Below are 18,370 nucleotides of genomic sequence, written 5' to 3'. Positions count from 1 at the left end.
TTTACAATAATTATATTTTTTTTTTGGTTTTATTGATTTTGTTTAAATAAAGTAATAAATTTAATTCTAAATTTGGAACATTTTAAGATAATTTTATGGCTTTTAAAAATAAAGATTATATACAAATGGAAATGTATAAATTACAAAGATTAAGACTATTTTAAATAATAAATTATAAAAAAGTTTGATTCAATTCATAAATTTTCAGCTCAGTTGAGTCATGTACAAACGGCATAAATATGTGATGTCAAATTATCTTTCATAATGTATTTTCATACATAACTCAAAAAATAGATATTGAATCATGATAAACCTCATTAGTGATTCATCTGTTTTATCATATGCCCTAAATTTGTTTGGTCTTGAATTCTTTATTTAGTTCATTGCAGTACAAATCCGTCTCATCTTCACATCTTTCATAAATATTTTATTTTGTATGGTATATCATATAATAAAACTACAGTCTTTGGTACTGAATAAGTCAGTTGGAAATCCACACAATGAAGGATGTAACTGAAAAATACTATTATCAATTTGTTTCATGAGTTGATAATATAAGAAATCCAATCCACTGTATGTGCAACTCTGTGATAAATACCGGGCTGACCTCTTTGTGCACAGGAATATCCTGCTGATACTATTCCGATTAGATACCATCTTCCTGTTCTTTCTAACATGAGTGGCCCACCTGAGTCACCCTGTAAAAAAATTGCAATAAAATATTTTATTTAAAGATTGTTTTTAAGTCAGTAATTTTTTTTAATTTTACCTAAATTCAACTTTATGCTATGATGTATTCTCTTAAGGTATCATAACAAAATTAAAAACATCTAAATGACAATATTTGTTATTACTTATGCAGAAAATAATATAGTTTATTTTTTTAAATTTCATCATCAATTAAAATAATAATCATTGAGTATTATTCCCATCTCATAACATTCCATTAAAAAAAAAAAAAAAAATTACAAAAAATATCAAGTTTATTAGTTGGAATAGTAAAAAGTAAGAACAATTTATTGCACATTTGTTTTTCAGGATGTGTATCACCCTTTCTGATAATAGCTATGATAAGGGTTGAAAACTGTTTTTACTCTGATAATAATTTGAAAGTGTTTTAATCCCAAATGACTCTTTAAAATCTGGAGGTAAAGAAGTTTGGCTTAGAATCTATTTAAAATGGTAAAAAAAAATTACTAATCAGTAATGTACTCTTTCCACCAAAAATACCCCAAAGAATTACAGGTTATATAGTCACTTATTGCCTGCAAAGCACTAACAAATTGTCAATGGATACTCCTATGGAGTTATTTGTCTTGTTTTGCAGTCCCTCTTAGGCAGATCATTCCTCTTTCATTATCATTTCATTTATTTATTCTTTTCCCTTTCTGTTGGGGTTTAGGCTATATGATAACTGGATCTGTGTTATGAACATGGGATCTTTGGTGGCCATGTTTATGCATGGTTTGGGTGTGGGTGGAAGTGATTATGCTTTTGGACCTGCCCTGGGATTCCTGCAAAAGAGTCCAGTCTGAGACTAAGGTACTTATTAGTTTAAGCCAGGCCTCCAATTCCTTCCTAATCCAATTCAACGCATTAAAATCTAAATTCTAGATGAATTCGACTCATCTTTGAACAGCTCTGGTTGCTGATATATTGATGAGTTAATGCTGTAAAAAAAATTTAATTATGATTAAAAGAAAATATAAGCAAATAGATACTAAGATAATAGCGCAAATAACTTTAATTTAATCTTGTGGAGCGTTTAAATATTAACTTCTATGCAAATATGAGAAAAGTTTATAAACAATGTTGCCAGTTTTTTGATTTAATTTAGTTTTCTATATCAGTAAAATTACAAAAATGATATGAAAGCTTTTTTAGTTTATCATGAGATTTTATATTTTCACTGGAACAAATAAGTTTTTCTATTAAAAACATATAGTAATGCTAGTTTTATTTATAACACTACTTAATGTACTATTAAATAATCATTTTAGTTTTTTATAAATGTTTTACTTGTCACTATTTGACAATGTTTAACTTTCTTTTACTCGAAGATTATTAAAAACTGTTTTAAATAAGTGCAAATTTTTCTTCCAAAGGCCTTTTGTAGCTATCTGTCAGTAACTTTTTCAGTTGAATTTCTCTTGGCACTGATAATGGTGAGGGGAAGTGGAGGCTCGTAGCTAAAATTAGTGGGGGTGCTGCTTCAGAAAATGTTTCTCTGGACCTTTTCAAGGCCATGGTTAAAGTTTTCTGTAAAATAAAAGAACCATAATAAAATGAATCAAATAGAACAGCTGGAAGCAGAAAAATAATTTAATTGTAAACTTTATCACATTCAAGAATATGGTACACAGTTTTTAAGGACATTGTGCTTAAAATCCATATTCAGTTTAACCGAATAAATAATAAAATGTTAATACAGATAATATTTTTTAGTATTATTAGATAATAACTTAATAAATTGTCCGCTTAAAAACACTATAGTCCAATGGTGCTTAATTTAAATTTGTATGTACACAAAAACAAATACATAATTAGTTTTTACTAATTACCTTCTCTTTTGCCCTTCCAGCATGTTTTTGGACAGATTTGGCAATCAAAGAGCCCTTGCTTTCTGCCATCTTCTGATCACTACTGAAAAAACAACTAAACCACTTTCGTATTCCTTCCACTGACTAAACTAGAAAAAGGAATGAACAAGGAACATTCCATACACACGTGAAGTAAAAAAAAAAACTACCTTCCACCAACATGCCAGGATTGGCACTGCAGGAGCGACAGTGCTCTCTCTCCCTTGCAGCTTCCTATGTATGCATGCACGCAAAAGTCAAACACCACGCTGCTGGAACTGTGAAGCCCACAGTTCCATACAAAGGTTTTTGTATCTTTTTTATAAACTGGGGGATGGCTACTGAGATTAAGCTTAAGGATTAAATATTGTACAAATGTAAAGAAAGAATCAAAGAAAAAAGGATTCATTATATTAAATGTTATCCAAAATATCAAGTGGAAATAGGGGGTGCTGCAGTTCCACAGTGCCTATACACGAGCTTCCACTGGTGAGAGGTCTATCTTAGATGTGTTTGGAGATTCCCTTTAGTACGTAATTGAACGGTAAGTTAGTTTGTAGTAGATTCAATTTCTGTAATGTTTATTAACCTATTATCAATAAAAGCAACATAATAACATGTTAAAATAAAAAGCACAACATAAACTGGGTATATAATTTCATTACATACTTAAAGGGTCTCCTAACCATTTTAAAGTGAGTGTCTTAACAACAGTGCTACTGGAAACTCCACTGAAGGATATGCTGATATTACACACTGAAAAGCCTTTAGTAGTTCCATTAATTTGAAAGAAAGTAATAAATAATTTTTAATCACTTTAATGTGTAATCAGATTTCATCCTACTGTTCAATGTATTTCTTTTTACAATTAATCTAGAATTTTTTTCATATTGAAAACATTTTAAACAACAGGCTGAACCATATTTAATAGATACATAACAATCAAAACTCAAACCATAATGTTTTCGGTCTCTCTTGCAATCATCATCAGTAATTTGGAATGTTTTTACCTTAACGTCAGACAGATGATATTACTGGCTTTTATTTTAGATAGGCATGAAAGATGGCCATAAGAGCAAATGAAAACATTACGACTTAGCTTTGAAAATGTTACATTTATTAAATTTGGTTTGGTTTGTTATTTTAAATAAAAATCTATAGTTTTAAATAATGTTCACTGCAAACTGTCATGGAAAAAACTGATAAAATTACAACTTATTTCGGATATTGCTAAATGATTTCAATTTTAATCATTTTCAGTTAATATATTAATCTTTTACACGGCACAAAAATTAATTAATGCTATTAATAAAAAAGCTGACAGCAAAGTTGTAATACCTTCCTGGCATTGGCTATTTATTCTTATATATATAATAACTACATATGAAAAGATTTACCTAAGATGTCTTTTTTGTGGTGAGGGGTAATTTATGATGAAGTTTTATTGTAAAATTATCATTGTATATGTTTAAATAAAAAAAATTAAAAATCAGTACTTTTAACATTTTTTTTCTGCTCCCCCCACCACCAAAATCACCTTCCAAGATTATTTTTTGGTTTTTTTATGTTTAGTATTATAAATGGAAGAAGCTAAAAAAAATAAACCAATAAAAAGGTACCTAAGATTTATTTTTTTTTGGGGGTGGGGTGAATTATGATGAAATTTTTTTGTAATATTATTAATTAAAGTTTATTATTTTAATTTTTAATAATATTAAAAAGTAAATAAACCAAAAGAATTTTTGAAAAATTAAAAAAAGTCAATATTTTTAAACTTTGATTGGGTCTCCCCCCAATATTACCCAGAGTATTATTTTTTTGGTCGCTTTCATTACCACTATGGCTAGAAAGACTTAAAAAAAAATTTGGTTAAAAATATGCAATAAATAAAAATATAGCTTTTTTGGTTTTCTGGAAAGGGGGAATTTTGGGGAAAATTAAAAAAAAAATGGTTAAGCTTTAAAATGGCTGAGCTTATATATACAGTAGAGTTATGTTTGCAAATTTTTAAGAAAACTTACTCCCCAAAACACCTCCTGGAGATACTGACTCCAAAATTTTACTAAAAAATTGCCTCATATTCACGAATTTCTGTACAACATTTCATCAAAATTGATTTATCCAGTCAAAAGTTATTAAGATTCAAACACACCAACATGCGTCATACATACGCATGTACAATACCTACAGAACAATGAAAATAAAAGGTTGCTTGCATGAGGCAGACAGTCGCTGTGCAGGGGATTGTATAACTCTTTTCTCATAGCATTAGGCTCATTCAGAAACTGAATATTCTGCAATACAGTCTGTTTTCATAAATTAGCAATTTATATATAAATTTAAACTTTATATAAAAATTTGTATAATTAGTTTTCATTAACTATTTTCATAAATAGTAAAATTCTTACCACAATTAAAATTTATTACACAGGTCAACAACAAAAAAAATAATTGAAACTGAGATAAAAGTAGGTGAATTAGAATGTACTTTTTACCTAAATCTTAAAATGAAATCAGTTTTTCTTCATCACCCTCAGATTTTTAGTTATGATCCTTTAAAGTACTGAGAAACTTCTTAAATAATAGAATACAAAAATAATAATAATAATTAAAATTAAAATTCCTACCTTTATTTTGCAGACATTTACGTTTAACTTAATTTATTTTTTCTTATTTTCCTTTTGTGTTCAGTGAAGTCTTCTCTTTATATCATCCAACAGTAGTTACTCATCATAGATTCATCCCATCTGCCTTGATAATGGTGTTCCATCTATAATATATCTTGATGGAACCTTTCTCCTTGTTCGTCATCGATGTCACCCAAGTTTAAAGGAAAAAAGTCCAAATGAGAATGTAAAAAATTAATTTTCAATGACACTCTGCAGCCTAAATTTTTGTAGTTCACTTAGGGTTTATCTATAAGCTGATCATGGTTTTCAGCTTTTTTGTTTCTAAGAAAACCAGTAACGATATCTTTGAATGACTTCCATGTTGCTAGTTCTTTAGGATTCAGTTTGCTGTCAAATATAAAAGGTATATTTTATACACCGTAACATCCACCTGACAACATTTTCCTTTCCTGGGGTAGCCAGTCTTCTCTTTTGGCCAGTCTTTAACTGCATAGTGTTTATCTGTAGCCAAACTATCTCACAAACACATATATTTTGTAAAGCCACTCTGGAGATGGAGAAGAAGCCCTATCACTTTCAGGTCAGCAATGATTTGCCATGAGTGTTCATCATATGTAATAGCTTTTAAAATTTTTGACACACTTTCATACGTTTCTTTCATTCCTACAGCATGTGCTAATAGTATAGAAGAAAATTTATTCAAGTTATGCAACAACACTGCCTTTAAGCTTCTTTTTGATGAGAAATGCCAATCATGAATAATGTTTCAATGTCCAGTTCAGACATTAGCCTCCTAACACCATGGCAGAATAAATTAAACCATCTCTTCTAAAGAATTTCAGTAAATTTTCAATTCAATTTCTACATACTGAAATTTTAGAATCATTGTTTAATAAATTCCATTCTTCAAGACGTGAACCTAGAAGTTCTGCCTGTTGTTTTGACAAATACAAGTTAGAAATTTTTCAAATTAGGTCGCTTAGTTCTGCTTCTGTAATGATGTGAGGTTCAGTATTTGATTCTACTGTAATGTAATTAATATCTATTGACGTTGAAAATTCATTGGTTGAGCCTTCTGAGGAATCAGAAATTTCTTTCCAAGAAGTTGGAGCGATTGGAATTGGTGAATCAACACCATGAAGTACTGGTCTCATAGCTGAATGAACATTTGGGTATGCAATACTGCTTTTATTGTTTGAATTGAAATCAGTAACATCTGCTAAGCAAAAATAGCAGTCATCATAATGGTTAGTAGGCTCTTGCCAAATCATAGGTATGCCAAAAGGCAAATACTCTTTTTTCCTTTTAACCACTGGGTTAGTTCAATGTAGCACTTGATGCATGCTACATGTAGAGCCCAGGATTTACCTTGGTCTCCCAAGGGACAGTCAAAATATTGTTTGTAAGTAGTTTTCAGCAGATTCAATGCTGGTTTTCATTGATATTTCATGGTGAATTCTCCACAAATGTAACAAAAAAATATTAGGAGAATTTTTACAAGCTCGATTTTATTCATTGTAAAATTCAAAATCTTTTTATGAATGAAAGTAAACTGAAATATTATAGAAATAATTATAAAAATAATTAAGTTTCAATTTATAAATATTTAATTACTTAAATACTTCATAAAATTGTTTAAACCCTGGAATGCAATAAAACACAGCATGAAACACACACAGACACACACACACACACACACACACACACACACACACACACACAAAACTTAACAACTCTTGATCAATAAAATAATACTGAAAGTTATCATAAAAATCTTTCACTAAATTTATGGCATCACTTCGAAACAATTTTTGTAATATGTGCATGATAAAACCACTACCACAACTAAAGAACACAGCAAGTCATACCAAGAGCTGAACTCATACTGAAGAAAATTTCATCATGTTGAATTACTCAGAACTTGACTCACTGACATGTCATCATTCGACTGTTATGTATTAAATATAGGTGGTCTACAACATGAATTACAATATAAATCAGATATGAATAAGCAAACATACAGACGAACTAACTTATTTGTATTGTTTTTTCTACGAATGATAGAACAAATAAATTTAAGGGGTTGTAACTTAAGAACGTTACGTGATGGGTTGTTTCGGAGTACATATTCAGATTCAACATGTAAAATACTACATATAACACCTACTCCCTCTTCAGTTCCAAATTTTATGTTGACAAGTGTTATCATTTTGTTTAATTTCAGACAATAATTTCTTTAAAAATATTAAGTGTACTAATATAAATATTTCTTACTGTTTATAGTACAAAAACGAATAGTTTATATTTGTATTAGTAGATTATTATTACACTCACTCTATCAAGTGAGGCATAAAATGAATGACCACTTTATACGAGTAAAGGTTATTAAAATATTTCACTTTAGTTATATTTATATGCACGTGTTGTAATGGGTATTAGTATTCATGATGCTTATAGTAATAAAAATCATCATTAAATTTTTGGCATATACCCTACAAATTATAATAATTTAATAATAGCTTAGTCATTTTACACGCGATTCGTCATTTTTACGGCGATTCATATATTTTAACGTCTCATTCGACGACAAAACGTGGTCGGAAGACCGTGGTGCAAGAGTAAAAGTGATTAATAAAGGTGATCAGTTAATTATAATCCACGCTGGAGAAGAAATGGGGTTCATCACGAACGCGATGTTAACTTGGAGAACGAGTTCAAAAAGTGGTGATTATTACGACATCCTGACCCAGTAGGGGAAAACACCCTCCAAGTGGCAGTTTCGGTCGCCACGCCATCCTTTCCGTACCTAGTCCTTATGGGCTTTAACGGAGGCCATCTTCAGAACCTCGGCAAAAGGCATCTCTCAGCCTTCTTCTTGCATCAGTCAGGATGCAACCGATGCGAATACCACATGCGATACTCCCATCGGTGTACTACTAGGAAATGAACTTAAAACAAAACAGATCTATGTCGAGTCTTTAACAAGATCGAGTGACATGAAGGAACTGAAATTAAAAATCAACTGCCCACTCGACAGGTTAGCAGTTGAGCTCAACACGCAACCATAACATAAAACAAAACAAGAAATAAAAATAAAACTAAATAAAACACTATAAAAATATCAAATCTTATAAAGCAAGAACAACAAAACCAAAACACTGGAAAGACCAGGCGGAACCCTTGGCAATCCGTTCTCTTGCCACGTATCCGATGAAATTTTCAACGATTATTCATTCGGCCTGGTTTTTCCAATTCTCACGGAAATTTAATGTCGACCCAGTAATATCACTCAGACAAATAGTCTCCGTGCGCATAGGTTCGTATTTTGCGTATTCGTAAATTACATGGTATGCATCATTTAGTTGTCCACAATCTGGACACACACCTGAATCCATCACGCCAAATTGCTGGAGTCTGTCTCGGAAGGCGCCATGATCAGAAAGAAATTGCGTTACACACTTAAAAGGGTGAACATAAGGGGCGCCCCGCAAACCAATAACGTTGGGAAGTGATCATGCGTATAACGCTCACCCTCTGCCTCATACTACCTGGCCTGCCGTAAAGCACTGCCATGCCGTTCTATCTCGCGAATTTTCTCTGAAGTCGATTCATCTTAGCAACATAACACTGCTGCTTTTCTGACGCGATTAAATCTATCAGTTTCACGTCTGCTATCACCAAGATTGCCTCTCGTAAAATAGTACGGTAACCTCCCGTTACCGTTAATAATATAAGGCGTTGAGCTCTTAATAATATATTTCGATAGCTTTTAAATTTATCCTATCCGCCCAAAGAAACACCGCGTATAGCATAATTTCCTCGCGCACGTCCTTATGCAGGATATTCATAGTCTTAAAATTAAGATCCCAAATCAGGATTGACCACAAGTCGAATACCAAAGAATGCACGACAGGACTTCTCTGCGACGTAATTAAGGCGTTTCTTGAAGTGAAATTTCTCGTCAAGAAACACCCAGAGGTACTTTTGAACTTGAACGTATTTAATACGAAGACCTGACATCGAAACACGAACTTGATGCGGCAATGTCAGCCGCAGAAGGGAATCAAACTCCACCAACCACAACAATGGACCCAACACGCTGCCCTGAGGACAAACCTTGGACAGCGTCTTGCCTACCTCATGTCCGACCTCGCGGACCAGCACATCCCGATGCCTGAAGTAGCTTTGCATTACTCGCAGTTGATTGGTTCTGAGTCTCCTATGGAGGTACCCAAGCCTTGTACATCTGAGGTGATCTCAAAACCACAGAGTCCATCTAAAATCACACAGGAGGAGCCTGTTTCCCCCTACCTGAGGCGGTGAGTGGTGAGACTCCTATTGTGGGGGTCTCCCAGGTTACTGCCTCTCAATCGGCGCCTAAATTAAGCGTCGATCTATGCCCGTCGTCCGCTGTTTCGATGGTCTCCGATTCGGAGGCCAGGAGCTACACGGACGATGATATTCTTATCAAACATGAAGCTGGTCGAAAGATGGTGGTGAAGAGGAAAAAAGGATGGCCGAAAAGCAAACCACGAGATTAACTCGTCAAAATATAAACGAGTTGATTTTTCAATGGAACATCAATGGATGTTTGTCAAACATCCATGAGCTTCAACGCTTGGTACATGATGTAGACCCAATTTGTGTATGTCTGTGCAAGAAACATATTTCCGTCAAAATGAAAATTTCCATTTAAGAAAATATAATATTTATCAGCGAGATCAACCGAAAAATATGAGTTATGGGTAGAGCAACTACGTTAACGTCGACTAGAGCTACCACCAAAGCGGTTGAAATAAACACAAATCTACAACTGGTCACAATCAGAATGATGCGTCCGCTGCAGTTCACTATCTGCAGCATATACTTGAGCTAAATTTTGATTGGAAGGAGGATGACATAATACGATTAACTGCTCAGCTTCCCCCACCCATACTTATAGTGGGTGACTTTAGTGCACATAATCCTATTTGGTGGTCGAGTAAATCGCGGAGAAGTGAACTGAAAAAGTTCCTATTAAATTCTGATTTTATTATTTTAAATGATGGTTCTGGAATCTTTTCAATGCCAGAGATGGATCGACATCCTGTATAAATTTAGGTTTCCCGGTGTAAATAACAACTGATGCTACAAGAAAATTATATCCCATCTCCAAAAGATGGCTGGTTGGTAAAGCAGATTGGACAAGCTTCACTACTAATACGATACTCCCTGAAACAACTGGAGTTAACGAAGCCAATGTCAATGTTATAACGAATGTTATATTGACTCGGCATCAAGATATATTCCCAGAACATCCGGGAAAATTAAGAAGCGACCAGTTACATGATGGAACGATGAAATAAGTGAAGCTATTAAAAGAAAGAAAAAAGCATATAATGCTTTTAAGAAACTTCCAACACTAGAAAATCTAATTGCCTTTAAAAACGCAGGGCGTATGTAAAAAGATTTAATGACAAATTCTAAAAAACGATTCTGGCAACAATACGTGTCATCCATTAACAGAAACACGACTGCATCAGACGTTTGGAAGAAAGTGAAGGCTATTTGTGAGTGTACAAACTCTACTCCAATAACTTGCCTTCAGTATGAAGATGAAGTTATAGATACTCCAAACCAAATTGCAGAATTACTAGCCAGTCATTTTGAAGAAGCCAGAAAAATGGCTAACTATGATGAATATTTAGAAGGCAAAAAACAGAACTCGAGGGTCTGCTAAATTTCAGAACTAAAATAAATTATTTATATAATGTAACATTCAAAATAGAAGAACTTGTGAAAGCGTTGGATAAAACCGGCAATACAGCTTTTGGTCCAGACGAAATTCATTACGTGATGATTAGACAGCTAAGCACCTCTGCAAAACTTAGATTGTTAAAACTATATAATCAGATATGGCGGGATAGAATGTACCCGCGGCAGTGGAAGAAAGTATTGTTCAAGTTCCAAAAAAAAGATAAAAATTTGACAGATCCCAATAGTTACCGTCCTATTTTCTTGACGTGTGCTATGAGAAAAATCGTTGAATAAACGATAAATAATCGACTCGTTTGGATTTTAGAAAAAGAAAATATTTTATCATCCCATCAAGCAGGTTTCCGACAGTACCACTCTACTGATCAAATGATCAGTTTAGAGAATATTATACTCAACAGCTACATCGCAAGGAAACATTGTGTTGGAGTCTTCTTTGACCTGCAGAAGGGTTTCCATATGACCGGGTCATGTAATAATGCTTCAACTACACGAATGGGGCATTGACGACCATCTACCAGTATTATTTAGTAACTATTTGAACGACCGTACTTTTTGAACTCTCATATAATGAACTCTCATACCACAAGGCTCCTGTTGAGTGGTACTTTGTTCATGATCGCCATTAATAAACTGATATTAGCCATACCAGCAGAAATCAGCAAAAGTGTTTATGTTGATGATCTGGCAATTGTATATGCCAACAACACAACAGTTATGGTAAAGTATTAATTGCACGAGCAATAAACGACCTTAACGAAGTTGCAAGGAATAATAGTTTCAAATTTTCACAAGAAAAACCGTGCTGTGTACACTTCTGTAGGAAGAGAATTCCTCACCGTAGTCTGTTTTGACTATCGATGATCACAATACAGTACAAGGACAATGTACAATTTTTAGTACTACTATTAAATTCCTTGCTTGAAGACTACATATACAGGACTTGAGTGTTAGATACAAGAAAGCCCTAAACGTTATTAAATGGTTATCAAAGATTAATTGGGGCTCAGATAAGATAATATTACTGTGGCTGCATAAAGCATTTTTTCAACTGAAGCTCGATTACTGGTGTATTGTGTATTCATCCGCTAGAAAGTCGCATTTATGAAAGTTTGACGTAATACATAACAGTGGAATCAGATATGCCACAGGCGCATTCCATACAAACCCAGTGATTAGTTTAATGTCAGAAGCCATAATACCACTAAATTATAGAAGAGAGATCCTATTGTTAAGATATGCCGCAAGGATATAGGCCCTTCCTACCCATATAAACAATAAAATATTTAACGATCATCCTTTGGCTGCATAATATAAACGTCGTGATACCTATTCCAGACCAGCCAGTTTACGGTATCATGAATTGACAAGGAAATATGCAGTTACTTTACCAAACATATTAGCAATTTGTACAAGAGAAATATCGCCCTGGCTTTACCAGTGGTAAGCAAAAATTGGATCTCTCTTATGGAAAAATAAAAAAAGTAACCAACAGTAATCATCCAATAGGAATTTTTGTCAACCATCTGTAGTTATGAACGATAAAAATCTATAAAAATCATAAAATACATAAAAATCTATACTGATGGTTCTAAAACCAAACCCGGTGTTGAATGCTCCATATATGTAAATGGAGAAGCCCACTCATGGGAACTGTCAGAAATCCCAAGTGTTTATATGGCAGAACTTATTGTTATACAGGAAGCTGTTTGTTACTCAGAACCTTTCTGTGAAGACAGAGTGCTCATATGTATTGACTCATTAAGCAGACTAATTGTTATTCAGAGAAAGAACATTAAGGACATACTTATTCCAACATCCTGTCCATTCTATAAATTTTAAATTGATGAGGACAGCGATGTGTATTTATATGTACTCCAGGGCATGCTGGTATCCCAGGAAACAAAAGTGCAAATGAAGCTGCCAGAATGGCAACAGTATGTGATAATACAGATATAATTCTTGTTCGAGTGGCAGATGTTATAAATTGTCTAATCACCAGTATAAGAAATACATGAATTAATAAATGAAGAACGTTAAATATGAAATTAAATGTGATTAAAACGTTTCCATATAAATGGAAGAGCGATGTGAAACTGACTTGCCGAAAACAAGTGGCAGTGACCAGACTCAGAATCGGTCACACATGAATAACAAACTCGTATTTATTAACCAGCAAAGAAAGACCAATGTGCGGTGTATGTAATAAACAGCTTACAGTCAAGCATCTACTGGAAGAGTGTTCAATATATGAGGACCTCAGAAAAGTTACGATCTAATAAATAATATTGTTGCTGATTTGGAAAATGATAAAGAAGCAAAGATAGTTGCTTATTTACATGCCAGCAAACTATTAAAAAGTCTGTAAGTTAGTACAAGTTGTTGTTTAAGGATCCTTTTGTATGATGTAGTAGTTTTATCTATGAACATGGATAATATTTAATAATGTTGGTATTGTCAAGACTTCAATTTTTATTTTTTGTTTTTAATGTTTTTTTATTTTTTTATTTAAGTATCAGGGCCTTTACACTCTAAGTGTTTTTAGTGAACTATTGTATGATTGTTTAAATGTTTTGTGTATTGTTACTTTTGTGTTTTTAACTAAAATGAAAGGACCCTTTACATCCTCACATATGATGAACTGATAGTGATTTAAATACTTATTACAGAATGTGATGAGGGCAAATGATCGTAGAAGTTCAAGCCCACACATAAAAAAAAAAAGAGGAAGGTTAGTCTTTTTGTGATAGCATGAGACATCACGGAAGCTGCAGGAGGGCCTGTAAAGGAAACAAGGAAAGCTAGTGTTGGACTATTTGTTGAAACAGTCAGCGATTCCCAATCGTTACGACTTCTGAAAGAGACGATGGGACTCATAGACATCGATGTCTCATCACATGGAATGTTAAACACCTCAAAAGGAGTGGTTGTCTGCAGGAACTTACTAAACTACACAAGAAGGAAATCGTCGAGGAACTTCATAATCTAGGAGTAATAGCATGTCAGAGACTAAACACACGTTGCAACAGAAAACTTACACCCTCCACGTCCCATGTATTCAACTGACCGAAGTATCCCAAGAAAATACATGCTGGATTCTATAGACTGGATGTTCATCTGTTTATCCTGACTCCATTGCAGTGCTTTGGATGTCAGAGATTCAGACCGACAGCGGCAAGAAGTACTAAGAGTAGATCTGTGTGTATTGTGGCGAGCCGTTACACTCTGATGACCTGTGTAGGGATCACCTGTCTGTGTCTATTGTTATAGGCACTGTTCGGTGAGATCATGGAATTGCCCAATACATAAGCTAGAAGTAACTGTTCAAGAGGTCAAGACAGTACAAAAAGTCAGCTACTATGAAGCTAGAAAAATTATACTTGGCAAAACAGTGAGAACTGCATCCTATGCACAGGTTGCTGCAGCTCCTGCAAGTCCCTTTAAACCAGAAGATGTAGTCTTGCAACTGTTACCAGCTCTGGCTAGTATGGTCGAATGTATCATTAATGAAAAATTATGGAATTGATCATCCAGAGAAAGTAGTTCTAAACCAACGCAAAAGAAACATGATGTCTCTAAATCAAAGATTGTAACAACGTAGGAATGAGACTTTAACCAATCAAAAGACTAAGGATACAGAAGCTAAACCACCAAAGAATTCTCAACAAAATATACCAACGGTAAAATTTGAAATACAGAGAATCCCCACAAAGGAATTGACAAGACCGAAATAAAGTTACTAGAGAAAAAAGATCGAACGACTGACAATGGAACTTCCAAAAGCTTGGAGGCCTGTAAATAAGAGGTGAGAACTTCAGCTGCCCCAGAAGCTTTAGTGGGGAGTGCATATAGTCTCAAATCTGATGCATTGTAGGAGTCTGTATCATCTGATGCCAGCAGCAGGAGATCTTCTCTGATTTACTGCAATTTTCTCTGTGATCCCTTGTGATTTCTTCTGAGGATCAGAAGAATCCATCTCTAAGGCCTCTGACACCTTGAAGTCTGACATCAAGGCGTTTAGGAAGAAGGAAAAAAAAGCAAAAAAGGATGGCCTAAGGATAAATCTTGGTGATGGCATTAAAGAATGAGATAGTTTCTATGAGCTTTTAAAAATTTTAAAAGAAAATATGATTTTTTAATATTCATGTGACATTATTGTAGCATTTAAAAGTTTTGACAATATTTTGTTGGAAATGGTTTGTATGTTTTAAGTGTTTAGTGTATTAGTGTGTAAGATTTAAGTGATTTTAAGTGACAAGGACCCTTTAAACCCTTGTCATATTTGTGTTTCTTTTGGGGTTTTAGTATCTCATGACAAGTCTATTTATTAGATGATCTATATTGACAAGACTAGTCTTCTGACTATGTTGCCAGTGTTTTTATCAGGGGAGAAAGAAATATTCTCTGTTTTTTCTTTTTTTTTGTGTGGAAAGGGGCTAATGACCATAGTGGTGATACCCCTAAAACTTAAAAAAATTAATAATAGTACAATCAACAATGAAAACAATTGTACAAAAAAAAGAATTTGAGAATTCTAAATATTGTACAAAAAATAATTGAACAATAATAATTGTACATCTAACTTAGTATAATTACAGGTACAATATATATTCAAGCACTAGTTAAGATATTTTTAGTTTAAAAATATACCTAAACTAAAACTCTTTTTTCAATATTTATTCATAGATTTATCAATACTAATTATTTACGTAAAAATGAATATGATTAATAAAACATAAAAATAAGTTAAACTTGCATAAATAAAAGTACAACAATTATTATTGTTGTCCTGTTAGATGGGTGTAAATGTTTTCAGGTTCAGTAGTAATGCAGTCTCAATCTTCTCCAACACAAGCCTTCATTTTCATTATATGGACTATACATTATACTCCCGTTTTTTTTTGTGTTTTGGTGTTTCTGGGCCAGAAATGTTGAGAAATGCAAAAAAACCATACCCCATTTTTTTGACTCATTACCTTACTTTCCTTCTTGCAGCATAACTCTACAGCTATGATGCCAGGAAAGTCAAAATTATGACTCAAACAGTACTCTATTAATCTTAAAAAGTTAAACTTTTCATGATTTTCTTACTTGGCAAGAATCCTTTCCTCCTCCTCTGTAACCTGCACACATCATCTCATCGTAAATTATGACATTAATTCCATTTGACTTATGCCAGCGTTCACATAATCTGTTGTCAATAACTGGAACATCTACAGCTTGTAGAGTTTTTGGTCTTAGTCGTGATCCTACAAAAGAAAAAGATTAAGTAGAAAACTTTTGTCTCTTAAAATAAATTAGGATGAAAGTGGTATCTAAAAATAATAATTTTATTTTTACAAAGATCGCAAAATATAATGTTTAGTGATACTTATTTAACTTAGAGTTTTTTAAAGTTATTTGTAAAAATATGTGTATATATCTCTTAACCTCAATCTATTACAACATCTGTTCTGTTTAAAATCTTTCTAGACAGGTCTGTAGTGTTGACATCACTTAAAAATATGTTTAACCTCAAAAAAGATAAACACATTTTTATGAAAAAATAAAAACAACTTTTTAAATACTGAAAGCATTTGTTGAATCCCAGGAATATGTTTTCATTAGATCCTCTTGAAACTATGATAGATATGGTTCCTTACTCTAACATATAAGTGGGGCTCATTTCAAGTGGTTAAAGAACCTGTTTAATATGTAAGCATATTTGAGTTCCATTACATTTTTTAGTTTGCTGTTTTCATTAAATTCATTGTGTGTACTTTCAAAGTGATTTAATCACCTTTTGAAAGTGGGATACATACAAAGATATTAACCATAACATGAGATTTGAAAGATGTAATATTAGAAAGAAATGAACTCAATAGTCTTGATAAATACAAAATTTACAAACACAAAATCTAAATGGGTGAACAAATTATTTGACCATATATTAAATGGATTTTCTAACTTAGTTTAAATCTGTGTTGTTAACTATAGTGTGTCATCTGTAGTACCATTCAAGAGAAACTAGATGACACTCTTAAAAAAAAAATCTAACTGAAGGATATATTTTTAGCTGTTTAGGAAGTAAATTATGATTTTTATTATTTTATAAAAGTATACAAATCATTTCAGTGTATTAATTTATGAAGAGTTACATACATGTTATTTTGCTTAATAACTGACGATAATTTTTTTTTTAAATTAAAAATTAACAACTTATTTTAAAATTATGAACACCTTTTTCAGTTAAGTGATGATAATATCACTGATTGAGTGTGTGTTAATTTTGTCACTGAATAAGGTACCACATTATTAGTTGTGAAAAGATCTGAAAGTACAATTTTCATGTAATTTTGAAAGTGAGTCATTAATATTTCAATATTTTAAAAACATGTTTGTTTTATTCCAAAGTGATTTTACATTTTTCAGCAGAATCAAATTAAAAAATATTTGATTGAGTGAAATTAATATTTTGTAAAGTTTCCTGTTTTTTAATAGTTAGGAAAAGTTATAACTTTTTTTTCTGCAACATTATACATGAACCAACCATAACAAAATATTATTACAACTAAAGGGACATGAAATGTGTTTAGATTATACATTCTGTATATTTATGTGTTCTTGCAATCATTGAGATGTAAAGAAAATTTGTAGATTATTTTTAATGAAATGATCATGAAACATGTTAATAAAAATGAATTATAACATACTTACAACAGTACCATATTTTGTTATCTATCATCTACGATCATCATTGTTGAAGAATATACAAAACTGTTATTTTTTTAATGACAAACAGAACCAAGTTTACTCAAAAAGGAATAATTTAGCTAACATAATGCTTTCAATTGACTTAAAACATTCTTCAGTAATTGCAACATTGTGACATGTCTAATGAGGTAGTGTCAATGAAGGCCATAAAAGCAATTTATTGAAGTTTTTACTTTTATTTTAGAGTGTATATGGTTTAGTTTATCATTAAAAATCAATAATTTTATATAAGAGTACACCGATATATTTATTAAACCGTTAATTTCAGTTAATCCAAACTTAGTTAATTTAAATTAATGAATAATTCAAACTAATTGCTACTTCCCTTGGAGTCCCTATTTTAAATAACATTAAAATACTAATCCAATTTTTTACACATAAATTTTAATAATTTAATGAATGATATTGTATTAATTAAAAAAATATGCCTTTAATAGTACACCTCAGTTTTTTGTTTTAATGCAGCAAAAAATTAAAATAAACTTTGGGATGTATAATGTAACAGGTATAGACCAATTATTGAAATGTAAAAAAAGACATAACACCTTTTGATACATTACTATTTCTACCTGTAGACTGGCGTTCTAAGAAATCCCTCCCTAAAGGAAACTAACAACACTCATGTCATTGACCTTCCACCCTCATCAGTTATAT

The 18,370-nt window shown here is 32.3% G+C and overlaps 1 protein-coding gene across 1 annotated transcript in view; it reads right to left on the bottom strand.

The window, feature by feature from the left end:
• Positions 1 to 104: 104 nt before the first annotated feature.
• The window catches only part of LOC142323674 (chymotrypsin-like protease CTRL-1), a 57,791-nt gene continuing 39,525 nt past the window's right edge, over positions 105 to 18,370 (bottom strand). Inside the window, exons 6-7 of the mRNA XM_075363754.1 lie at positions 16,055 to 16,212; positions 105 to 698 (exon numbers count right to left, since the gene is read on the bottom strand). Coding sequence (XP_075219869.1) covers positions 540 to 698; positions 16,055 to 16,212 — 317 coding nt within the window. The 3' untranslated portion in view covers positions 105 to 539. The remainder of the gene's footprint in view (positions 699 to 16,054; positions 16,213 to 18,370) is intronic.

This window comes from Lycorma delicatula, chromosome 4 (assembly GCF_047948215.1).
Source record: "Lycorma delicatula isolate Av1 chromosome 4, ASM4794821v1, whole genome shotgun sequence".
Lineage (NCBI taxonomy): Eukaryota > Metazoa > Arthropoda > Insecta > Hemiptera > Fulgoridae > Lycorma > Lycorma delicatula.
Note: the sequence above shows the minus strand (reverse complement) of the source record. Positions and strands in the feature narration are given on the sequence as shown.